The sequence below is a fragment of the Ascaphus truei genome, unplaced genomic scaffold (assembly GCF_040206685.1).
Source record: "Ascaphus truei isolate aAscTru1 unplaced genomic scaffold, aAscTru1.hap1 HAP1_SCAFFOLD_1555, whole genome shotgun sequence".
Lineage (NCBI taxonomy): Eukaryota > Metazoa > Chordata > Amphibia > Anura > Ascaphidae > Ascaphus > Ascaphus truei.
In genome coordinates, this window is record NW_027454445.1 from 2,737 (window position 1) to 29,108 (window position 26,372).

The 26,372-nt window shown below is 53.0% G+C and overlaps 2 protein-coding genes across 2 annotated transcripts; one reads left to right on the forward strand and one right to left on the reverse strand.

The window, feature by feature from the left end:
* The first annotated feature begins 205 nt into the window (after positions 1-205).
* Positions 206-22,679, forward strand: LSP1 (lymphocyte specific protein 1). Its single transcript, XM_075581748.1, is given in 13 exon segments — positions 206-381; positions 6,605-6,845; positions 7,819-7,843; positions 7,845-7,914; positions 9,663-9,783; positions 10,004-10,114; positions 14,130-14,173; positions 15,029-15,110; positions 16,224-16,358; positions 19,036-19,134; positions 19,223-19,297; positions 19,666-19,750; positions 22,288-22,679. Coding segments are annotated over 12 exon segments (1,149 nt in total). The 5' UTR covers positions 206-316; the 3' UTR covers positions 19,747-19,750; positions 22,288-22,679.
* PRR33 (proline rich 33) lies at positions 19,443-22,188 on the reverse strand. Its single transcript, XM_075581746.1, has one exon. It carries the CDS (start codon positions 22,154-22,156, stop codon positions 20,492-20,494), a length of 1,665 nt encoding a protein of 554 aa, XP_075437861.1. The 5' UTR covers positions 22,157-22,188; the 3' UTR covers positions 19,443-20,491.
* Positions 22,680-26,372: the final 3,693 nt, after the last annotated feature.

Sequence of the window (26,372 nt, forward strand, 5' to 3'; positions counted from 1 at the left end):
GGTCTCGCACACACACGTAGAGGCGTGACGCAGGTCTCGCACACACACGTAGAGGCGTGACGCAGGTCTCGCACACACACGTAGAGGCGTGACGCAGGTCTCGCACACACACACACGTAGAGGCGTGACGCAGGTCTCGCACACACACACGTAGAGGCGTGACGCAGGTCTCGCACACACACACGTAGAGGCGTGACGCAGATTGAAATATGTGTCACTGTCCCCTCTCCGGCACAGACTGACCACTCGGTGGAATGTAGAGGATGAGGAGGAGGCAGCGAGAGAGCGTCGCAGGAGAGAGCGTGACAGTCATCAGATGAGTGACGAGGGACAGGCTGGTGACAGTCTGACTGAGGGGACCTGCACAGAGACAAACAGCAAGTAAGAGTGTCCCATAGAACTCCCAGCTCTCCACTCGCAGCTCTCCACTCACTCGCACTCCCAGCTCTCCACTCACACTCCCAGCTCTCCACTCGCACTCACAGTTCTTCCCTCACTTTCCCCGCTCTTCCGTCACGCTTCCAGCTCTTTTTCCCTCGCACTCCCAGCTCTCCACTCCCACTCGCAGCTCTCCACTTACTCGCACTCCCAGCTCTCCACTCACACTCGCAGCTCTCCACTCACTCGCACTCCCAGCTCTCCACTCGCACTCACAGCTCTTCCCTCACTTTCCCCGCTCTTCCGTCACACTTCCAGCTCTTTTTCCCTGACACTCCCAGCTCACCTCCCCCCACTCTCCCAGCTCCCCTCTCATGCTCCTACCACGCTTCCAGCTCTTCACTCACTCTCACAGCTCTTCACTCACGCTCCCAGCTCCCCCGCACTCCCAGCTCTTCACTCACGCTCCCAGCTCCCCCGCACTCCCAGCTCTTCACTCACGCTCCCAGCTCCCCGCACTCCCAGCTCTTCACTCACACTGCCAGCTCTTCACTCACACTGCCAGCTCTTCACTCACACTGCCAGCTCTTCACTCACACTGCCAGCTCTTCACTCACACTGCCAGCTCTTCACTCACACTGCCAGCTCTTCACTCACACTGCCAGCTCTTCACTCACACTGCCAGCTCTTCACTCACACTGCCAGCTCTTCACTCACACTGCCAGCTCTTCACTCACACTGCCAGCTCTTCACTCACACTGCCAGCTCTTCACTCACACTGCCAGCTCTTCACTCACACTGCCAGCTCTTCACTCACACTGCCAGCTCTTCACTCACACTGCCAGCTCTTCACTCACACTGCCAGCTCTTCACTCACACTGCCAGCTCTTCACTCACACTGCCAGCTCTTCACTCACACTGCCAGCTCTTCACTCACACTGCCAGCTCTTCACTCACACTGCCAGCTCTTCACTCACACTGCCAGCTCTTCACTCACACTGCCAGCTCTTCACTCACACTGCCAGCTCTTCACTCACACTGCCAGCTCTTCACTCACACTGCCAGCTCTTCACTCACACTGCCAGCTCTTCACTCACACTGCCAGCTCTTCACTCACACTGCCAGCTCTTCACTCACACTGCCAGCTCTTCACTCACACTGCCAGCTCTTCACTCACACTGCCAGCTCTTCACTCACACTGCCAGCTCTTCACTCACACTGCCAGCTCTTCACTCACACTGCCAGCTCTTCACTCACACTGCCAGCTCTTCACTCACACTGCCAGCTCTTCACTCACACTCCCAGCTCTTCACTCACACTGCCAGCTCTTCACTCACACTCCCAGCTCTTCACTCACACTCCCAGCTCTTCACTCACACTCCCAGCTCTTCACTCACACTGCCAGCTCTTCACTCACACTGCCAGCTCTTCACTCACACTCCCAACTCTTCACTCACACTCCCAGCTCTTCACTCACACTCCCAGCTCTTCACTCACACTGCCAGCTCTTCACTCACACTCCCAGCTCTTCACTCACACTCCAGCTCTTCACTCACACTGCCAGCTCTTCACTCACACTGCCAGCTCTTCACTCACACTGCCAGCTCTTCACTCACACTGCCAGCTCTTCACTCACACTGCCAGCTCTTCACTCACACTGCCAGCTCTTCACTCACACTGCCAGCTCTTCACTCACACTGCCAGCTCTTCACTCACACTGCCAGCTCTTCACTCACACTGCCAGCTCTTCACTCACACTGCCAGCTCTTCACTCACACTGCCAGCTCTTCACTCACACTGCCAGCTCTTCACTCACACTGCCAGCTCTTCACTCACACTGCCAGCTCTTCACTCACACTGCCAGCTCTTCACTCACACTGCCAGCTCTTCACTCACACTGCCAGCTCTTCACTCACACTCCCAGCTCTTCACTCACACTGCCAGCTCTTCACTCACACTGCCAGCTCTTCACTCACACTGCCAGCTCTTCACTCACACTGCCAGCTCTTCACTCACACTGCCAGCTCTTCACTCACACTGCCAGCTCTTCACTCACACTGCCAGCTCTTCACTCACACTGCCAGCTCTTCACTCACACTCCCAGCTCTTCACTCACACTGCCAGCTCTTCACTCACACTGCCAGCTCTTCACTCACACTGCCAGCTCTTCACTCACACTGCCAGCTCTTCACTCACACTGCCAGCTCTTCACTCACACTGCCAGCTCTTCACTCACACTGCCAGCTCTTCACTCACACTGCCAGCTCTTCACTCACACTGCCAGCTCTTCACTCACACTGCCAGCTCTTCACTCACACTGCCAGCTCTTCACTCACACTGCCAGCTCTTCACTCACACTGCCAGCTCTTCACTCACACTGCCAGCTCTTCACTCACACTCCCAGCTCTTCACTCACACTGCCAGCTCTTCACTCACACTGCCAGCTCTTCACTCACACTCCCAGCTCTTCACTCACACTCCCAGCTCTTCACTCACACTCCCAGCTCTTCACTCACACTGCCAGCTCTTCACTCACACTGCCAGCTCTTCACTCACACTCCCAGCTCTTCACTCACACTCCCAGCTCTTCACTCACACTGCCAGCTCTTCACTCACACTCCCAGCTCTTCACTCACACTCCCAGCTCTTCACTCACACTGCCAGCTCTTCACTCACACTGCCAGCTCTTCACTCACACTGCCAGCTCTTCACTCACACTGCCAGCTCTTCACTCACACTGCCAGCTCTTCACTCACACTGCCAGCTCTTCACTCACACTGCCAGCTCTTCACTCACACTGCCAGCTCTTCACTCACACTGCCAGCTCTTCACTCACACTGCCAGCTCTTCACTCACACTGCCAGCTCTTCACTCACACTGCCAGCTCTTCACTCACACTGCCAGCTCTTCACTCACACTGCCAGCTCTTCACTCACACTGCCAGCTCTTCACTCACACTGCCAGCTCTTCACTCACACTGCCAGCTCTTCACTCACACTGCCAGCTCTTCACTCACACTGCCAGCTCTTCACTCACACTGCCAGCTCTTCACTCACACTCCCAGCTCTTCACTCACACTGCCAGCTCTTCACTCACACTGCCAGCTCTTCACTCACACTGCCAGCTCTTCACTCACACTGCCAGCTCTTCACTCACACTGCCAGCTCTTCACTCACACTGCCAGCTCTTCACTCACACTGCCAGCTCTTCACTCACACTGCCAGCTCTTCACTCACACTGCCAGCTCTTCACTCACACTGCCAGCTCTTCACTCACACTGCCAGCTCTTCACTCACACTGCCAGCTCTTCACTCACACTGCCAGCTCTTCACTCACACTGCCAGCTCTTCACTCACACTGCCAGCTCTTCACTCACACTGCCAGCTCTTCACTCACACTGCCAGCTCTTCACTCACACTGCCAGCTCTTCACTCACACTGCCAGCTCTTCACTCACACTGCCAGCTCTTCACTCACACTGCCAGCTCTTCACTCACACTGCCAGCTCTTCACTCACACTGCCAGCTCTTCACTCACACTGCCAGCTCTTCACTCACACTGCCAGCTCTTCACTCACACTGCCAGCTCTTCACTCACACTGCCAGCTCTTCACTCACACTGCCAGCTCTTCACTCACACTGCCAGCTCTTCACTCACACTGCCAGCTCTTCACTCACACTGCCAGCTCTTCACTCACACTGCCAGCTCTTCACTCACACTGCCAGCTCTTCACTCACACTGCCAGCTCTTCACTCACACTGCCAGCTCTTCACTCACACTGCCAGCTCTTCACTCACACTGCCAGCTCTTCACTCACACTGCCAGCTCTTCACTCGTGCTCAAAGCTCCCCCCTCACGCTCCCAGATCCCCCCACACTTCCTACTTTTCATTCACGCTTCCAGCTTCACTTGCGCTCCCTGCTCGTCGCTCGCTCTCCCTGCTCTTCACTTGCGCTCCCTGCTCTTCACTGGCGCTCCCTGCTCTTCACTGGCGCTCCCTGCTCGTCACTCGCGCTCCCTGCTCTTCACTCGCGCTCCCTGCTCTTCACTCGCGCTCCCTGCTCTTCACTCGCGCTCCCTGCTCTTCACTCGCGCTCCCTGCTCTTCACTCGCGCTCCCTGCTCGTCACTCGCGCTCCCTGCTCGTCACTCGCGCTCCCTGCTCTTCACTCGCGCTCCCTGCTCGTCACTCGCGCTCCCTGCTCGTCACTCGCACTCCCTGCTGCCCTGCGCTCCCAGCTCTTCACTCGCGCTCCCAGCTACACTCCCCACTCACGCTCCCAGCTCTTCACTCACGCTCCCAGCTCTTCACTCACGCTCCCAGTTCTTCAATCATGCTCCCCGCTCCCCCCCCCACACTCCCAGCTCGCTCCCCCCCCCATGCTCCCATCTCCCTCCCCCCACCACGCTCCCATCTCCCTCCCCCCCCCCACGCTCCCATCTCCCTCCCCCCCCAAGCTCCCATCTCCCCTTTCACAATTCCAACTCCCCTCCCACGTTCCCTTCTCCCTATCCCCACGCTCCCAGCTCCCCCCCCATGCTCCCAGCTCCCACGCTCCCAGCTCCACCCCATGCTCCCAGCTCCTGCTCATGCTCCCAGCTCCCACGCTCCCAGCTCCCCCCCACGCTCCCAGCTCCCCCCCACGCTCCCAGCTCCCCCCCACGCTCCCAGCTCCCCCCCATGCTCCCAGCTCCCGCTCATGCTCCCAGCTTGCCCCACACTCCCAGCTCCCCCCCACGCTCCCAGCTCCCACGCTCCCAGCTCCCCCCCATGCTCCCAGCTCCCGCTCATGCTCCCAGCTTGCCCCACACTCCCAGCTCTTCACTCACGCTCCCAGATCCCCCCGCACTCCCTACTTTTCATTCATGCTCCCAGCTTGCCCCACATTCCCTGCTCTTCACTCGCACTCCCTGCTCTTCACTCACGCTCCCATCTCATCACTCATGCTCCCAGCTCCCCCCTCACTCCCAGCTCTTCACTCATGCTCCCTGCTCTTCACTCACGCTCCCTGCTCTTCACTCACTCTCCCAGCTACCCCCCACACACCCCGCTCCCGACTCACGCTCCCAGCTCTTCACTCATGCTCCCAGTTCTTCAATCACGCTCCACGCTCCCAGCTTGCTCCCCCTCTCACGCTCCCAGCTCCCCCTCCCCAAGCTCCCATTTCATGATCCCAGCTCCCCCCCCACCCTCCCAGCTCCCCTTCACGCTCCCAGCTCTTCACTCGCGCTCCCTGCTCTTCACTTGCGCTCCCTGCTGCCCCCGCACTTCCTGTTCTTTACTCATGCTCTTCACTCACACTCCCAGTTCTTCACTTGTACTCCCAGCTTCCCCCCCATGCTCCCAGCTTCCCCCACACTCCCAGCTCTTCACTCCCGCTCCCAGATCCCCCCACACTCACTACTTATCATTCACGCTTCCAGTTTCCCCCGCACTCCCTGCTCTTCACACACTCCCAGCTCTTCACTCACGCTCCCCACTCATGCTTCCAGGTCCCCACTCACACTCCCAGTTCTTCAATCACGCTCCACGCTCCCCCCCCCCCTTGCTCCCCCTTCACAATCCCAGCTCACCCCCCCACTCAGCTCTCCCCCCACGCTCCCAGCTCCCCCCCCCACGCTCCCAGCTCCCCCCCCATGCTCCCAGCTCCCCCCCCACGCTCCCAGCTCCCCCTTCATAATCCCAGCTCCCCCTTCATAATCCCAACTCCCCCTTCATAATCCCAGCTCCCCCCCCCCCATGCTCCCAGCTCCACCTTCACGCTCCCAGCTCCCCCTTCATAATCCCAGCTCCCCCCCCCCCCATGCTCCCAGCTCCACCTTCACGCTCCCAGCTCCCCCTTCATAATCCCAGCTCCCCCTTCATAATCCCAGCTCCCCCTTCATAATCCCAGCTCCCCCTTCATAATCCCAGCTCCCCCCCCCCCATGCTCCCAGCTCCACCTTCACGCTCCCAGATCCCCCTTCATAATCCCAGCTCCCCCTTCATAATCCCAGCTCCCCCCCCCCATGCTCCCAGCTCCACCTTCACGCTCCCAGATCCCCCTTCATAATCCCAGCTCCCCCTTCATAATCCCAGCTCCCCCACCCCATGCTCCCAGCTCCACCTTCACGCTCCCAGCTGTCCCCGCGCACTCAATGCTTCACTCACACTCCCAGTTCTTCATTTGCTCTTTGCTCTTCTCCCTCCGCTGGGTCCCACTCACTCCCACCCTCTCTTGGTTTCAGTCTGGGGTTGAAGCCTGTGGGTCCCTGGGAGAGTGAGGAAGACGAGGGGTTCAGTGACTGGTCCCAGAGGTTGGAGCAGAGGAAGCTGCGCGGGGCGTCCCAAGCACCCATGGAGGAGGAGCGAGAGGGCTCCGGGGCCACGGAGGAGGAAGAGGAGAAAGAGAGGCCTGCAGCACCGGTGCCGAGAATGGAGGAGGAAGAGGAGGAGGATGAAGGGACGGCACGCTGCGAAATGACAGAGGTATTCGGCCAACCTGTAGGACTAAAGGATACAGAGCCTGGCACCTCTAGGACTGTACAGATCAATACCGAGCCAGAAACCTCTGAGACTGGACAGATGCATAGCCTGGTACCTCTAGGACTAGAGTTACAGAACCTGATCTACATGGCTACACCGGTCTGGGATATACCTCTCAGACCAGATAGATATAGAGTCTGGCACCTGAGATGCACCGGGCCTGGCACATCTAGGACCAGAGATGCACAGGGCCTGGCTCCTCTAGGACCAGAGATGCACAGGGCCTGGCTCCTCTAGGACCAGAGATGCACCGGGCCTGGCACATCTAGGACCAGAGATGCACAGGGCCTGGCTCCTCTAGGACCAGAGATGCACAGGGCCTGGCTCCTCTAGGACCACAGATGCACAGGGCCTGGCTCCTCTAGGACCACAGATGCACAGGAACCTGGCTCCTCTAGGACCACAGATGCACAGGGCCTGGCACATCTAGGACCAGAGATGCACAGGGCCTGGCTCCTCTAGGACCAGAGATGCACAGGGCCTGGCTCCTCTAGGACCACAGATGCACAGGGCCTGGCTCCTCTAGGACCACAGATGCACAGGAACCTGGCTCCTCTAGGACCACAGATGCACAGGGCCTGGCTCCTCTAGGACCAGAGATGCACAGGGCCTGGCTCCTCTAGGACCACAGATGCACAGGCCTGGCTCCTCTAGGACCACAGATGCACAGGAACCTGGCTCCTCTAGGACCACAGATGCACAGGGCCTGGCTCCTCTAGGACCACAGATGCACAGGGCCTGGCTCTAGGACCACAGATGCACAGGGCCTGGCATGTCTAGGACCAGACCGATAAAAAATCTGGTACCTCTAGGACTGGACGGTAGAGGGATACAGAGCCTGGGTACCTCTAGGACCTAACAGTGACACAGGATTAAATGGTCTGCGCAGATATTCATGAACTCTCTCTCCTGACAGCTGAACGATGCTCCGGTGTCTGTGCCACGAAGATGACAGCGCTGAGCGGTACCTGCAGGAAGAGGTGCCCGCCTGCCCCAGTTACCGGGTAACAAGGTACAGCCCGCAGTGTGCACCCTGCTACCCCAGATTGTAAGGGGCAGTGATACCAGCAATGCCAACCGTAGGGCACACACAGGGACACCCGCAAGGGACAGCAGCACGGGGACTCTGCGGGTCCCTGATCGCCCCACAAAGAACACGCAATAAAGGGGCACCTCCAACCTTACCCACGTGCAGCCGAACAAGGACATTTATTATTCATTCTGTTCATAGATTTTTTATTATTTATTTCTTAAAATGTCATTTATTCGGCATTCATTTTTATTGATAGTTTTTTTTTTTTGTATTTCTTTATTCGTTGATTTTTGTTACTTTTCACATCTTTTCTTGACACTGATCCCAATAAAGATAAGGGGAGGGAGAGAGAGGGGTGAGCTGTGCCTGTGTATACTCTTGTTGAACACACCGTGTCATCGGATAAACGGAAACCAAGCCCTTCTAGTCTCATCTAGTCTGATTTCAAATGCTTACAGGTGTCACATTTTGGTGTAAAAAAAAATAGACATTAATCACCCAGGTGTGACCCTGTAAACAAGTCATCTGCCATTAGTACACTGGTCCTAGGAGGGACTGACCCCTTAAACATGTCACTGCCATTAGTACATTTTGCTCCTAGGAGGGACTGACCCCTTAACCATGTCACTGCCATTAGTACACTGGTCCTAGGAGGGACTGACCCCTTAAACATGTCACTGCCATTAGTACATTTTGCTCCTAGGAGGGACTGACCCCTTAACCATGTCACTGCCATTAGTACACTGGTCCTAGGAGGGACTGACCCCTTAACCATGTCACTGCCATTAGTACACTGGTCCTAGGAGGGACTGACCCCATAACATGTCACTGCCATTAGTACACTTTGCTCCTAGGAGGGACTGACCCCTTAAACATGTCACTGCCATTAGTACACTTTGCTCCTAGGAGGGACTGACCCCTTAACCATGTCACTGCCATTAGTACACTGGTCCTAGGAGGGACTGACCCCTTAACCATGTCACTGCCATTAGTACACTGGTCCTAGGAGGGACTGACCCCTTAACCATGTCACTGCCATTAGTACACTGGTCCTAGGAGGGACTGACCCCATAACATGTCACTGCCATTAGTACACTTTGCTCCTAGGAGGGACTGACCCCTTAAACATGTCACTGCCATTAGTACACTTTGCTCCTAGGAGGGACTGACCCCTTAACCATGTCACTGCTATTAGTACACTGGTCCTAGGAGGGACTGACCCCTTAACCATGTCACTGCCATTAGTACACTGGTCCTAGGAGGGACTGACCCCATAACATGTCACTGCCATTAGTACACTCTGATCCTAGGAGGGACTGACCCCTTAAACATGTCACTGCCATTAGTACACTTTGCTCCTAGGAGGGACTGACCCCTTAAACATGTCACTGCCATTAGTACACTTTGCTCCTAGGAGGGACTGACCCCTTAAACATGTCACTGCCATTAGTACACTTTGGTTTTAGGAGGGACTGACCCCTTAAACATGTCACTGCCATTAGTACACTTTGCTCCTAGGAGGGACTGACCCCTTAAACATGTCACTGCCATTAAAACACTTTGCTCCTAGGAGATATTTCCTCATTAACAATGTATTCCAGCCTTCGAAGTCTCGACCCCTCCCATGAATGATTGGGACCAGGTAGCATTGTACTCCTGCTCCTCCTGTCGCATGTTTGCAGTGTGCTCTCTCCCTCGCTCTCTCTGATTCTGTTCTCTGGTTTCAGAGAGGACCCTGAGGATGGGGAGATCCTGGAGGACATACCTAGGAGCCCAGTAACGCAGGAAGAGAAGAATGAGGAGGCGGGAAGAGAGAGAGAGCGGGACGGGGAGCCCTCCAGAGAGGAGGTAACGTGTCCGCTGTGACAATGACATCGCAAAGGCCGTGAGTGTGACTGGCTGTGTGTATTGATAAGTGAGTATGCTAATCCTGGTGTGATCAGGGCGTGTATTGATCATGATCTGTATTGGTGGTGGTGTGTATTGATCACAACGTGTATTTGGGATGTGTATTGATCGAAGTGTGTATTGTTGGGGGTGTGTATTGATTGGTATTTATATTGATCAGCAGACCGAACCGCTCAGAGACAGGTGGGTGACAGAAGATGGGGACAGTCGCCGACGGTCGGTGAGCAGCGAGGGGGAGGAGAGCGAGAGCAGCGCCACCGCAACCGGGAAGGTGACACATCTGTCCCTTTTTTTTTTTCCCTCGCTCTATCTCACCTTGTTCATACTCAGTGAAGCTGCCTTCCCTTTGCTTGGGAAGAGTTCAGCTCCCTTTATGAGACTAGGAGCCTCTATCCCTCTCTCTTTATTCTGCTTCTTTTGTGTGAGTCACTGTTCCCTTTCTGTCACTACATTGTGAAGACGTTTCCCTACGCTGGAGAAGAGATCAGCTCCACTCGCAGGAATAGGTCTCATCTTCTCCAGCAGGGGGGAGCGGATTCATGGCACATAGTATTGAATATGGCATCTTTTCTGTCTGCCTCTCTCTCTCTTTTCCTCCCCTCTCTCTCTCTCTCTGCCTCTCTTCTCTCTCTCTATACTCCCGTCCGTCTACCTGCGCATCTCGTCTCTCTCTGCCTGCGCCTCTGGACGCTCTATCTCCCTGTCTTTCTTTTGTCTCTCTGGCTGTCTTCTTTTTCTCCTTTCTCTTTCTTTCTTTCTCTCTCTCTTTCTCCTTTCTCTCTCTTTCTCTCTTTCTTTCTCTCTCTCTTTCTTTCTCTCTCTCTCTCTCTCTCTCTCTTTCTCCTTTCTCTCTCTTTCTCTCTCTCTCTCTCTCTTTTCTTTCTCTCTCTCTCTCTCTCTTTCTTTCTCTCTCTTTCTCTCTCTTTCTCTCTCTCTTTCTCTCTCTTCTCTCTCTTCTCTCTCTTCCTCTTTCTCTCTCTTTCTCTCTCTTTCTCTCTCTTTCTCTCTCTTTCTCTCTCTCTCTCTTTCTCTCTCCTTTTTTTTTTTTTTTTCAAATCAGCTTTATTGGCATGACAGAATGCATTTCAGTGTTGCCAAAGCGTGCATAAAAAGAGGGGCCACTTACAATATTTACAAGGTCCATGTGTACCGGTTACGAGCCGGGATGTGGCGTCTGACAGATGCTGGCAGAGTGTGCAGCCAGTTCTGCCGTAGTCTCTCTTCTAGGAGAAGCGATATTTTTTGCGTCTCTTCTATATTGTTAGAAATGTTGGACCTGAGCTGTGAGTTTCTGAATGTGAGCAATCCTCAGCTTGGAGTATTTTGTGTGGGTCTCCTCTGCTACCTCTCACAGCTCATACCGCTGGCAACAGTCCTCTCTCTCTGGGCTTCCAGTTCTGTGTCTGCCTGTCTCTTTCTAGGCTGTAGATGCTCCGTCTGTACTGGCACAGAGTCTCTGCTTAGTCTTTCAGCCATCAGGGTACCTGGGTGTGGTCTCTCTGTAGGCACTGGTAGGTCTCCAGCCGGCAGGGTGCCAGAGTGTGGTCTCTCTGTAGGCACTGGTAGGTCTCCAGCCGGCAGGGTATCAGGGTGTGGTCTCTCTGAAGGCACTGGTAGGACTCCAGCCGGCAGGGTACCAGGGTGTGGTCTCTCTGTAGGCACTGGTAGGTCTCCCGCCGGCAGGGTATCAGGGTGTGGTCTCTCTGTAGGCACTGGTAGGTCTCCAGCCGGTATGGTGCCAGGGTGTGGTCTCTCTGTAGGCACTGGTCGGTCTCCAGCCGGCAGGGTACCAGGGTGTGGTCTCTCTGTAGGCACTGGTAGGTCTCCAGCCGGTATGGTGCCAGGGTGTGGTCTCTCTGTAGGCACTGGTAGGTCTCCAGCTGGCAGGGTGCCAGGGTGTGGTCTCTCTGTAGGCACTGGTAGGTCTCCAGCCGGTATGGTGCCAGGGTGTGGTCTCTCTGTAGGCACTGGTAGGTCTCCAGCCGGCAGGGTACCAGGGTGTGGTCTCTCTGTAGGCACTGGTAGGTCTCCCGCCGGTAGGGTGCCAGGGTGTGGTCTCTCTGTAGGCACTGGTAGGTCTCCAGCTGGCAGGGTGCCAGGGTGTAGTGTCTCTGTAGGCACTGGTAGGACTCCAGCCGGCAGGGTACCAGGGTGTGGTCTCTCTGTAGGCACTGGTAGGTCTCCAGCCGGCAGGGTGCCAGGGTGTGGTCTCTCTGTAGGCACTGGTAGGTCTCCAGCCGGCAGGGTGCCAGGGTGTGGTCTCTCTGTAGGCACTGGTCGGTCTCCAGCCGGCAGGGTACCAGGGTGTGGTCTCTCTGTAGGCACTGGTAGGTCTCCCGCCGGCAGGGTACCTGGGTGTGGTCTCTCTGTAGGCACTGGTCGGTCTCCAGCCGGCAGGGTACCAGGGTGTGGTCTCTCTGTAGGCACTGGTCGGTCTCCCGCCGGCAGGGTACCAGGGTGTGGTCTCTCTGTAGGCACTGGTCGGTTTCCCGCCGGCAGGGTACCAGGGTGTGGTCTCTCTGTAGGCACTGGTCGGTCTCCAGCCGGCAGGGTATCAGGGTGTGGTCTCTCTGTAGGCACTGGTCGGTCTCCAGCCGGCAGGGTATCAGGGTGTGGTCTCTCTGTAGGCACTGGTCGGTCTCCCGCCGGCAGGGTGCCAGGGTGTGGTCTCTCTGTAGGCACTGGTCGGACTCCAGCCGGCAGGGTACCAGGGTGTGGTCTCTCTGTAGGCACTGGTCGGTCTCCAGCCGGTAGGGTGCCAGGGTGTGGTCTCTCTGTAGGCACTGGTAGGTCTCCAGTCGGCAGGGTACCAGGGTGTGTTCTCTCTGTAGGCACTGGTCGGACTCCAGCCGGCAGGGTATCAGGGTGTTGTCTCTCTGTAGGCACTGGTCGGTCTCCAGCCGGCAGGGTATCAGGGTGTGGTCTCTCTGTAGGCACTGGTAGGTCTCCCGCCGGCAGTGTACCAGGGTGTGGTCTCTCTGTAGGCACTGGTCGGTCTCCCGCCGGCAGTGTACCAGGGTGTGGTCTCTCTGTAGGCACTGGTAGGTCTGCAGATTCTTTTGGCGTTGTATTTCCGCTTTCCCAGGTCACCACATATTGCTGCTTGATTCCGCAGGTTACTGCTCGGTATATGGGCTTTGGTCTCGTTGCTCTGTAGCAGTAAGACTGGATGGCTGGGGTTTAGGTGAGCCCACTATTTCAGTGCTCTCTTCGGCACGCTGAGCAGCAGAGGGGAGCGGCCCAGCTCAGCCCGCACTGTGCTGTACATACACATGTACTTGGAGAAGGTGTTTGCAAAATGTCAACTCGCTGTCAGATTTTCTTCCAGACGCTTATTGGCGGTTTGAGGTGCCCCAGTTGTTTTCGTATTGCTTACATAGTTACATAGTTACATAGTTACATAGTAGATGAGGTTGAAAAAAGACATATGTCCATCAAGTTCAGCCTGTGCTAAATTTAGACGACAGATACTTTCTTATATTTGTATTTACAGTATTTTGAAGGCAATTTAAAAAAAAAACCCCAGTGAAATATAATCCAAGTCTCATAAGGGGAAAATAAATTCCTTCCTGACGCCAGTGTGGGCGATCAGATTTCTCCCTGGATCACGTTCCTTCCCATGTTTGTTTATTTGGCATACAATGCTCTGCGGGGCTTTTCCTTCAGTGCATTTGTACCCCGGGTTGCTTGTCCGTCAGGCTAGGCCCTCCTGCGGCTGCGCACGACGGCGTGTGCGCCGCACACCAGGCACAACCCTCTTCGGGGCAACTGGGGTGTGCGCGTGCGGCACGAGCCGCGGCGCGCGGGCGTCTTGGCCAAAAGACAAGATTTTTTTTGTCTTTTGAAGTCACGGCGGCGGTTCAGCCAATGAGGGCGAAGCAGCCGCGTGACGTCATGGCCGCGCCCCCGCCACGCCACCCACCGTCGGATCTCCTGCTCTTCAGTGGAAGCGCAGCGGCAGACCACAGGTCGCGGCTGAAACGGGCGCACGCGCCCCCCTGCGCGCCTGCAGCCGTGAGCACTGGAGCCGTAGCCTTGCGCGCTGATAATTAGACTGAGTTGTGTGCAGCTTATTGCCTCTTTCTCTCTTTCTGCCTCTCTCTTATCTCTTTATTTCTTCTCTCTCCCTCTCTCTCTTCTGTCTATCACCCTTATTCTGTAAACTGCATTAGCTTCAATGGGGCTTTCCGTGCGATGGCGCCGCGTCGGGGCCTGTGTCCCTGTCTCGCTTATCTGCCGCTCTCTTCTCTCGGTCATGTTGCTGTAACATCTCCCATGTCTCGCAGATAACAGAGAGAGCAGAGTGTTTGAACCGCTCCATCCAGAAAAGGTACGTGGGAGAGTGTGGGGACAAGTGAAATGAGCCTGTGTTCCTCCAAACACCCCCCACTCCCTCTGCACCTCTCCTTCCCCCACCCCCCTCCCTCTGCACCTCTTTCCTCCCCTCCCCCTGCGTCTCTCTTTCCTCCACCTCCCTCTGCACGTCTCTCTTTCCTCCCCTCCCCCTGCACCTCTTTCCTCCCCTCCCCCTGCACCTCTTTCCTCCCCTCCCCCTGCGTCTCTTTCCTCCCCTCCCCCTGCGTCTCTTTCCTCCCCTCCCCCTGCGTCTCTTTCCTCCCCTCCCCCTGCACCTCTTTCCTCCCCTCCCCCTGCGTCTCTCTTTCCTCCCCTCCCTCTGCGTCTCTCTTTCCTCCCCTCCCTCTGCGTCTCTTTCTTCCCCTCCCTGTGCACGTCTCTCTTTCCTCCCCTCCCTCTGCACGTCTCTCTTTCCTCCCCTCCCTCTGCACCTCTTTCCCCCCCTCCTCCCTCTGCACCTCTTTCCCCCCCTCCTCCCTCTGCACCTCTGTTTCCCCCCCCCCCCTCCCTCTGCACCTCTCTTTCCCCCCCCTCCCTCTGTACCTCCACCCCTCAGCTTACGTCTCTCACTCGGTCTGTCCTCAGATCTGTCTCTATTTTCTCTCTCCCTTATTTGTTTCTCTCCTCACCAGCTTTTGTTATTGTCCCTCCTGTCACTCTCCCGTCTTCTTCCTTCATTCATCTCTCTCTCATTTTCTGCCCCGTTATATTGCCTTTCCTCCTCCCTACTGTTTGTCTCACTCCCTCTCCTCCCTCTCTCCCTCACTCACTCACTCACTCACTCCCCCCACCCCTTCACTCTCCTCACTCCCCTTTTTCCCTCCTGCAGTAACAGCATAAAGAAGAGTGAGCCGCCTCTTCCAATAAGCAAGATTGATGACCGCCTGGAACAGTACACACATGCCATAGAGGTACGTGCCCATGATGCCAACCGGGCACCTTCCCTGCCCACACTGTATCCACTATTTGGGGGGAGCAGTGAGGCTGTCGGTCCCATTGCCCGCACTGTGCCAGCTGTTCAGTAGGTTAGACAATGAGTGTTGGGAAGGCTGGCACTTCTGCTGCCTGCACTGTGCCCACTATTTAGCAGGTACCCAGATGTGTATTGATGGGGATGTGTATTGATCAGGTGAAAACTGGCACTTCCAATGCCCAGACCCCGTGACTGCGTAATGCTAAAGACCCCAACAGTAGGATAAATGAATGAATAACCAGATACTTGTAGGGGGGACCCCTAAACATAAACTTGATAGAAGACAGGTACTGGGTTGCAGTCCCGGATGGTAAGCTCACTAATAAGTGACGCTGTTGTTAACACTAACACCAGGAAGATTAAGCATAACACCCTATAACGTACCAATTGTCTAAATAAAGTCCTGACCAGGGAAACAGGTAGCAAGCGACTCACTCTGAGTGCTGCACAGTCCATGCGATCCAAAGGTGAGGGGTCCCCAGGTGTGCTTCCGTCCTACGGGTAGGCTAGTAGAGAAGGAGAAAAACTGGAAGAGCACTACTGTAGGTATCAAATAGTAGAAAGGAGGGTGGGTATCCCATAAAAAGATTATTTATTGGTCATGGAAAAACAGGGCAATGGAGAGCCCTACCAATAATCTTTTTCTGGGATACGCACCCTCCTTTCTACTTTTTTGATACCTACAGTAGTGCTCTTCCAGTTTCTCCTTCTCTACTTCCAATGCCCGCACTGTATTCAGATGGTTTAGCAGGGTGTATTGGAGGAGGCTTGTTGCCCCTGCCTGCACTGTAATCGATGTTCAGAAGGTTTGTCTGTGTTGGGGGAGGGTAGCACTACCGCTGCCGGCACTATGCCACCGTTCAGAAATGTTGGCACTGTGTATTGGGGAGGCTGGCACTTCTGCTGCCGGCACTGTACCCGTCGTTCAAAAGGTTTTGCATCGTGTATAGGGGGAGGCTGGCTCTTCCGCTGCCCGCACTCTACCTGCTGTGAACAGGTTGTGAGCGGTTCTCTGGCCCACTTCTCCCAGCATGCTCTGCTTCTCCCTCAGACGTCCTGTAAACCGGCGCGGTTGGTGCGTCAACCATCGATAGAACTCACTACCCCTGCAGATGCCGTGTCCAGCAAGAAGGACCGCTGGGAGGCGGGAGAGGTGACTACCGCGTCCAAAACTGCGTCCTGCAAGGTACTGACATGTTCATTGATGTTGATATTGTATGTCAATAACATGTGTTGATTATTACTAGTGGCTGTACATGGTATATACTCTGATTAATTTATACATGGTATATATTGAGTTGATTGTAGGTATGGGCTGTGCGTGATTATATTGATTAATTGTAGATATTGGCTGTGCATGGTGTATATTGAGTTGATTGTAGGTATTGGCTGTCCATGGTATATATTGATTGATTCTAGGTATTGGCTGTGCATGGTGTATATTGATTGATTCTAGGTATGGGCTGTGCATGGTATATTGAATTGATTCTAGGTATTGGCTGTGCATGGTGTATATTGATTAATTGTAGGTATTGGCTGTGCATATTTATATTGATTAATTGTAGATATTGGCTGTGCATGGTGTAGATTGATTAATTGTAGGTATTGGCTGTGCATGGTGTATATTGATTGATTCTAGATATTGGCTGTGCATGGTATATATTGATTGATTCTAGGTATTGGCTGTGCATGGTATATATTGATTGATTCTAGGTATTGGCTGTGCATGGTATATTTTGAGTTGATTCTAGGTATTGGCTGTGCATGGTATATATTGATTTGATTCTAGGTTTTGACTGTGCATGGTATATATTGAGTTGATTCTAGGTATTGGCTGTGCATGATATATATATTGAGTTGATTCTAGGTATTGGCTGTGCATGGTATATATTGATTGATTCTAGGTATTGGCTGTGCATGGTATATATTGATTGATTCTAGGTATTGGCTGTGCATGGTGTATATTGAGTTGATTCTAGGTATTGGCTGTGCATTATATATTGAGTTGATTGTAGGTATGGGCTGTGCATGGTATATATTGATTGCTTGATTGATTGATTAATTGATTCTAGGTATGGGCTGTGCATGATATATTGAGTTGATTCTAGGTATGGGCTGTGCATGGTATATATTGATTGATTCTAGGTATTGGCTGTGCATGGTATATATTGATTTGATTCTAGGTATTGGCTGTGCATGGTGTATATTGATTTGATTCTAGGAAATTGGCTATGCATGGTATATTTTGAGTTGGTTCTAGGTATTGGCTGTGCATGGTATATATTGATTGATTCTAGATATTGGCTGTGCATGGTATATATTGATTGATTCTAGGTATTGGCTGTGCATGGTATATATTGATTGATTCTAGGTATTGGCTGTGCATGGTATATTTTGAGTTGATTCTAGGTATTGGCTGTGCATGGTATATTTTGAGTTGATTCTAGGTATTGGCTGTGCATGGTATATTTTGAGTTGATTCTAGGTATTGGCTGTGCATGGTATATTTTGGGTTGATTCTAGGTATTGGCTGTGCATGGTATATATTGATTTGATTCTAGGTATTGGCTGTGCATGGTATATATTGAGTTGATTCTAGGTATTGGCTGTGCATGGTATATATATTGAGTTGGTTCTAGGTATTGGCTGTGCATGATATATATATTGAGTTGATTCTAGGTATTGGCTGTGCATGGTATATATTGATTGATTCTAGGTATTGGCTGTGCATGGTATATATTGATTGATTCTAGGTATTGGCTGTGCATGGTGTATATTGAGTTGATTCTAGGTATTGGCTGTGCATGGTGTATATTGAGTTGATTCTAGGTATTGGCTGTGCATGATATATTGAGTTGATTCTAGGTATGGGCTGTGCATGGTATATATTGATTGATTCTAGGTATTGGCTGTGCATGGTATATATTGATTGATTCTAGGTATTGGCTGTGCATGGTGTATATTGAGTTGATTCTAGGTATTGGCTGTGCATGGTATATATTGAGTTGATTCTAGGTATGGGATGTGCATGGTGTATATTGAGTTGATTCTAGGTATTGGCTGTGCATGGTGTATATTGAGTTGATTCTAGGTATGGGCCGTGCATGATTATATTGTGTTGATTCTAGGTATTGGCTGTGCATTATATATTGGGTTGATTCTAGGTATGGGCTGTGCATGGTATATATATTGATTGATTCTAGGTATTGGCTGTGCATGGTGTATATATTGAGTTGATTCTACGTATGGGCTGTGCATGGTATATATTGATTTGATTCTACGTATGGGCCGTGCATGGTATATATATATTGAGTTGGTTCTAGGTATTGGCTGTGCATGATATATATTGAGTTGATTCTAGGTATTGGCTGTGCATGGTATATATTGAGTTGATTCTGGGTATGGGCTGTGCATGGTATATATTGAGTTGATTCTAGGTATGGGCTGTGCATGGTATATATTGAGTTGATTCTAGGTATTGGCTGTGCATGGTATATATTGAGTTGATTCTGGGTATGGGCTGTGTATGGTATATATTGAGTTGATTCTAGGTATGGGCTGTGCATGGTATATATTGAGTTGATTCTAGGTATTGGCTGTGCATGTTATATATTGATTTTGATTCTAGGTATTGGCTGTGCATGATATATTGATTGATTCTAGGTATTGGCTGTGCATGATATATTGATTTGATTTATAGATATTGGCTGTGCATGGTGTATATTGATTTGATTATAGATATTGGCTGTGCATAATATATATTGATCAGTTATACTGTTCTTGGCATATATTGATTGAGTATTGTTTGTACATTTATATTGATTATTGGCTGTGCATGGTAAATATTGGTCCTTTTTTTGCAGGATACAGAGGGCATTAATGTGGCCGTATCGGACCTGATCAGCCAATGGGTGAAAGGAAAATCAGAGCCAGACGGCCAACATTCCCCCCCCAGACCCACGGTAACCTAACTCCTGTGAGGCGTGTCCCGAGTGTGTGTGTGAGTGGGTGCCGAGTTGTCTCCTCACCTCCTTCCCTCTCCTCCCTCAGGAAGTGAGGCCGGGGGACGTGCTGAGCAAGAAGAGCCTGTGGGAGCACAGCTCCAAATCGACGCCCCGCGGCCAGGTACGTCTCCCCCACAGCTACAGTGAGAGCGTGGCTCCATTAACCCCTTCCCTGCCTCAGACCTGCAGATTGTCGCCCCCTCGAATCCCTCCATTGCTATATCATATAGCACTTCCTCGATCTTTAGAATATAAACAAAGATGCATTTATTTTCCAGTGTCCGTTTTATTTCTGAGATGTAGGAGTACAATTTGTTACAAATATCACTTTAATAGGTGTTACAGGGCCACTACTCAGCCATTAAGGCACTCTGGGGGGGCAGGGTTACTGCAGTAAGATGGTACAGGGTCGCGGAGGGGCAATAAAGCACTCAAGGAGCAGGGTTACCGCAGGAAGATGTTACATGCTGACCCTTGTGTCTCCCCCAGGGCTCGGCTGCTGGTATGAAGTATAAGTTTGTACCAACTGGACACGGGAAATACGAGAAGGTTTTGATGAAGGATCCTTGAGGAGGTGAGTTAGTATCACCCCCTTATCTGTCTCCCTCTTTCTCTTTCCTTCTCTCGTTCTATCCTCTCTCCCTCTCTCTCTGTCCCTCATTTTCATTATTTGCACTCATAATTTAAAAAGTTGCCCCTTCACCGCCCTCCCTCCCTCTCACATGGGGCGCATATGCTATATTAACCTTTTTACTGCCAGAGTGATCTGCAATGCATTACCTGAGGGCAGGAGAGAAAAAGAGGAGGGATGTTGTGTGTGTGTGTGTGTGTGTGTGTGTGTGTGTGTGTGTGTGTGTGTGTGTGTGTGTGTGTAGAGAGAGAACAGTGTGTGTGTTTGAGCACAGAGAAAGTAGAGAGAGAAAAGGGGAGTGAGTGTAGAGGTGTGCGTGTGTGTGAATATGAGTAAAGCAGTGTGTACCTGTATGTGTGAATATTCAGAGAGCAGTGTTTGTGTGTATGAAAAGCTGTGTTGAAATGAAGAGCAGTTTGTGTGCATGTGTGTTGATATGAAGAGCAGTGTGCATGTGTGTTGATATGAAGAGCAGTGTGCATGTGTGTTGATATGAAGAGCAGTGTGCATGTGTGTTCATATGAAGAGCAGTGTGCATGTGTGTTCATATGAAAAGCAGTGTGCATGTGTGTTGATATGAAGAGCAGTGTGCGTGTGTGTTGATATGAAGAGAGCAGTGTGTGTGTGTGATGAAGAGAGCAGTGTGCGTGTGTGTTGATATGAAGAGAGTAGTGTGTGTGCAGATCAGAGGTCTAATCCAGCCCCTGCAGGATCAGTGTTTAGAGGGGTGCTAGTGCCCTCCCCCACCGCCTCCTCCCCTCGGATGCTCCAACCAGACGCGGTCCTGTTGAAGTTGCTGGCCGGCTGCTCGCGAGGTCGCCGGTGGAAGAAGGCGTTCACCCTGCGCAGGGGGCGGGACGCAGCCTCTTTCAGCTTGCGAGCATCAAATCGAGGCCGGTTCAGGAGGAGGGGCAGGCGGGAGCGCAGAAAGGGGAGTGGGAGAGGAGCCGTGGATCCCGGCTTCTCCTGCCCCCCCGTGGATGTGACCATGTGATACAGCAGTGTGTCCCACATCTTGTTGGCCCGAGCCCCCCGACTCTGCAGTGGCGCCTCTGTTGCCCCGCCAGATGCCGCCTCCCCCCCCTCTGGCGTCTCCTGTTCAGGGTATTTCTGCTCCTCTGGCTCCACCACCAGGTGCTTGACTAGCCGCGCCCACCCCTTGCCGGGCTTCTTCCTGGGGGGGCGCGGGCGCTCTGGGCTTTTAAGGAGACTCGGCTCCTCAGAGGCGGCCTCTTTCAGGGAGAGGGGGGCAGCCTCTAGAACAGGGATCACATGAGCAGATCCACCCATTGTGGGGGAGCAGAGGTCTCTGGGGGTGTTTGTGACCCCTGAGCAGGGACTTCTAGGTGTGGCCTCTGGAGGGGCAGGGAAGGTTCCACTGGCTGTATCTGTGGCCCGCAGGGCAGTAAGGGACAGAGTCTTGTCTTTGGCCCCTGAAGAGGGAGGTAAGATGGGGCTTGTAGTATCTGCACCCCCAGGGCAGGGGGAGATGAGTCTTCTGATATCTGTGTCCCCGAAAGTGGGGGGTAGGCTCGGCTGTAGTGTTGGTGTCATCTCCAGGGTAGGAGGGCAGTTGCCACTTATCTTATCTGTGGCCCCTTCCTGGGCTGTCGGGAAGCTCCTGGGTGTCTCTGTAGACCTTGGAGTGGGGGCCCTGGCTGTACCCGTGTCCCCTGGTTTTGGGGTGCAGTAGCCAATCTCTGCATTGGTGACCCCTGTGTCAAGCTGCCTCTCCATTTCTACTTCCAGGGGCAGGGGTCCTCCACTTTTTTGAGGTATCACAGGCAGCTTGAGGACAGGTGTGGCAGGAACGTAATATTTGGGCGGGGGTGTCACAGCTGGAGGTGTAGGTTTGGTGGTCGTGGCTCCTGTTGGATGGGGTGAGGTTGTGCCAGGTGGGCGGGGCATTAGCCTATCAGGGGTGCTGGTTCGTGGAGCGTGGGGTGCAGGCGTGTCAGGTGGCACAGGAGAGCCAAGATATTGGCTCAGGCTCTGCTTCTCGCTGACGGTAAACGTGAAGCTATGGTGCTTTGAGTAAGGGGAGGCCACGTGGAATATCACTGGCCGGATCTGGAAGCGAGGCGGCAGGTAGAGGGGAGGGGGTAGGTGGGGTCGGTAAGCTGCAGGCTCCAGGCCCTCCAGGTCGGCCTCGCTGACGGGGGACAGGGTGGAGCGGAAGGATTTGGGAGGCTGGGACGGCGGGGGCGGCACCCCGCTCCTCTTGGCAGCTTTCCGCAGGAGGTGCTGGAGACGGGCATGGTGTTTGGGGGGTTTGGGGGCCGTGGGAGGAGGGGCCGGAGTGGGGGAGACGGGGCCGAGATCTGCCAGGGCAGTCACTGTGAGCAGCATGGTACCTGGAAGGAGGAGAGAGACAGAAGTCAGCACCGATAGGGAGCGATGCTCTGCAGGTCTCTGGCAGGGAAAAGGTTAATGGAGTGACGCTCTGCAGGTTAACACTGTCCCCTTCTCTTGTCTTTTAGGTTCCTGGAGGCGCATTGATGGGACCTGAACCTGTCACTAGCAGAGGGGTCGGCGGAGCAGCTCCTGTATGATGCACTGAAGACCCCTCTGACATGGAAAGGGTTAATGGAGAAAGATGCTGGAGCCATGTTGCCTTAACTGCCCTGTGCCCTAACACCCCACTGTCCAACTGCCCTCACCCAGCCTATATCCACAGCACACATTGACTCGGAGGGCCAATGAGCTGTGATGCTGCTTTGCCCCTCCCATGCTTCTGCCTGCGCGGTGACATCACTTCCTGTGCAGTGCGTCACATGACACACACCCCACTGTGGGCTTGTCTGTCTGTGGGCTTGTTTTGTTTTTTTACTTTTTTACGCTTTATAAATAAAATAAAAATCTGTCTGAAAAATGTGTTTTGTGTCTTAGTGAGAGAGAGCTGCGTGCGTACACGAGAGCAGAGCGTACACGAGAGAGCTCTGCGTGCGTACACGAGAGAGAGCTCTGCGTGCGTACACGAGAGCTCTGCGTGCGTACACGAGAGCTCTGCGTGCGTACACGAGAGAGCTCTGCGTGCGTACACGAGAGCTCTGCGTGCGTACACGAGAGAGCTCTGCGTGCGTACACGAGAGAGAGCTCTGCGTGCGTACACGAGAGAGAGCTCTGCGTGCGTACACGAGAGAGAGCTCTGCGTGCGTACACGAGAGAGAGCTCTGCGTGCGTACACGAGAGAGAGCTCTGCGTGCGTACACGAGAGCTCTGCGTGCGTACACGAGAGAGATTACACGAGAGCTCTGCGTGCGTACACGAGAGAGCTGTGCTGCTGAGAGCATGGGCGGAACATATGAGGTAGCTGTGCTCAGCTATATTAAGGCCTGGGCTAACCGGGCCGTACTCCAGGTTCCCGGCCTCTCAGAGGCTCCATAAATACTAGGGCCCAAAATGTCATTTTACATTTGTAGTGCTAACTGAACGCAGCAAAAGTTACTTATCATGTATTTTTAATTGTATTTTTGGGTGTGAGTAACAGCAATATTACTTTTAATTTTACATAACTTTTTCTAAAAACATATTATGAAAAGGTAATATTTCTCCAATGAATTATTTTTTATGGAATAAGTAGTATTAAAGCAGCTGTCCAAGCTGACGTTTTTTTCTCCCTTTGATATGTGCATCAATACAAGCCACACAATGATAAGTAATTAGCTAAGTTGCCGATCGATCCGTTCTCCTGTGATCGATCGGCGAAGATTCGGCTCAGGGGTTCACTAAATGGCTGTCAGTGCAGCAGAAGAGGACCCAAGATACAAAATTCTGTGGGGAAGATCATGTGACCAGGCAGTTACTAGCTACAATTGGTGCACTGCTAGAGAGAGGACAGGGCTCAAAAAGGGGTGTGCCAGAGCAGGCAGAGGAAGGGGATGTGACTTTGTAAATGGTTGCTATAGAAACAAAATGTTGTTACATTATAATACATTAAAATGTGTTGGGTTTTTTTTTATGCTACAAGTATTTACCCCCAAAAGCTCAAGCTTGAAGATCAACCCAAGTTCACTGAAACCCACCATTTCATCATTATGACCCCTTTCTTATTACTTACATTATGCTGTGTAAAAATCCTTTGTACATCTTTAACTATTTCTAATGTTCTATTTACAATGGGGTTTTAGCTGTATATTTTGACAAGCTTGCACCCCCTGGCCGGGTGACCCCAGATCTGGCAACATCCTAACTTCTACGGCCTCGCTCAGACAGGCTGCGTTGCGACGCGCGCGCGCATGTCCGTCACAATTTCGGGGTCGCTGGGAGTTTTCAAAAATGAAAAACTCCACCGCTGGCAAAGTGCAGCGTCGTCGCTGCGACATTTTGCCGCCACAACCCGAATTGAAATTTGGGACTACAGTCGCGTGACGCGAGCTGGGTCAGCCAATAAAGGCGAACCAGCTCCGTGACGCATTCGTTACGCCCCCACGCCACGACCCAACTCCTGCAGTTTGAGCGCAGATCGCTGGGCTGCAGGAGTGCGCGGCGGAGGCACGAACGCAAGCACACCGACGTAGCAGCCTGTCTGAGCGAGGCCTAAACTCGGTGTATTTCTTTTTGTACGGCAGCAGCAGGAGGGATTAACACCCCCACACTGGAATGAAATGTTACAAGTCGTTAAAGTCACAAACCCAACATTTCCCCAACTTCTCATGCCAGTAATGGGACCGTGTCCTGCGGTAGATGAAATGGTTTTGTGTTGTAGGGTTTCCTAGGAAGTCCCATAAAACAGTATAGTGTATTGTTACTTGTTAACGCCCGCGTTAAATGGCTGCATCGTTTATCGCAATGTTAAACGCCATTTTTGTTTTCACCGCTGCACGGATTTTGAGATAGAAATGTTAGTGAATAAAGTGATTATCTGTGAGTTAAAAATTAGCTTTTTTTTTTGTTTGTTTTTTGGGCTGGGTGCAATATTAACTTATGTTTTATGGAGGTTAGTGAATCTAGGCCAGTGTGAGAGAGCTGTGCAGTGTGAGAGAGCTGTGCAGTGTGAGACAGCTGTGCAGTGTGAGACAGCTGTGCAGTGTGAGAGAGCTGTGCAGTGTGAGAGAGCTGTGCAGTGTGAGATAGCTGTGCAATGTGAGAGAGCTGTGCAGTGCAGTGTGAGAGAGCTGTGCAGTGCAGTGTGAGATAGCTGTGCAGTGCCGTGTGAGATAGCTGTGCAGTGTGAGATAGCTGTGCAGTGTGAGAGAGCTGTGCAGTGCAGTGTGAGATAGCTGTGCAGTGCAGTGTGAGAGAGCTGTGCAGTGTGAGATAGCTGTGCAGTGTGAGATAGCTGTGCAGTGCAGTGTGAGAGAGCTGTGCAGTGCAGTGTGAGATAGCTGTGCAGTGTGAGATAGCTGTGCAGTGTGAGATAGCTGTGAAGTGTGAGATAGCTGTGTACACTGTCACATTAGGCCGTCAGCGTCCTTTTTTAAACCCCTAGGACATTAAACAGATTATCACTGTGTAATGTGAGACCCCCTCTGTTATGTGCAGAGACCCTGAAAATAGCCCCCGGGGCGCAGGGGCACGAGCTGCGGGGGCCGCTGATTGGACGAGTCGGGCCTGGCCCGTGTCGGGGGGGGGGGGGGTATGTGGGGGGGCGTGCACCCCCGGATCCGGAAGAATCGGCTTACGACCAGATCCCCCAAATCCCTATGTGGAGAGAGTCCTTCCACTGCAGTTTCGCCCCATTAACCCCTTCCAAGCCAGAGACCCGCAGTGTTGCTCCATTAACCCCTTCCACGCCAGAGACCTGCAGTGTTGCTCCATTAACCCCTTCCAAGTCAGAGACCTGCAGGTTATCACTCCATTAACCTCTTCCAAGCCAGAGACCTGAAGGGTCACGCCCTTAACCCCTGCCAGAGAGATGCAGGACATGCTGCTGCCCTCACTGAGTATAGCCCGCCTGTCTTGTTATATCACCCCCCTGTTTTATTCCCCCCCCCGCACTCCTGCCCCCGCACTCCTGCCCCCCCCCCCCCACTCCTGCCCCCCCCCCCCACTCCTGCCCCCCCCACTCCTGCCCCCCCCCACTCCTGCCCCCCCCTCTCCCCGCCCCCCCCACTCCTGCCCCCCCCCCCACTCCTGCCCCCCCACTCCTGCCCCCCCCCACACTCTGCCCCCCCACTCCTGCCCCCCCCCCACTCCTGCCCCCCCCCCCCACCTCTGCCCTCCCCCCCACTCCTGCATGCTGCTTCTGTTCTCTTTATACAGCAGAAATATAGCAGCATGTGTGACAGATAGCGGGGTCTGTATGGATGAGATATAGCTGTGCGTTTATTAATACATATGTATTCCTATTACTTGTTACTTTGCAAGTAGTCCTGAAAAATGACTGTTGACACACACACACACACACCGCTAAATGATAGCTGTGCAGGGATTAGTGACAGAGAGACGTTCGTGTATTAACTAAATAGTTGTACACATGCATTAGTGACAGATAGCTGTGTGTGCATTAGATAGCTGCTCATATATTAGTGACAGATAGCTGTGCGCATCTCCCTTTGCAACGTGCCTCTTTTTACAAATCCCCTTTTTCCTTCATACTACAAGATAACCCCCCACCCCCTCG

Bases quoted from the DNA above. Each gene is read 5' to 3' on its own strand.
- PRR33 (XM_075581746.1), bottom strand. From the start codon at position 22,156: ATGCTGCTCACAGTGACTGCCCTGGCAGATCTCGGCCCCGTCTCCCCC.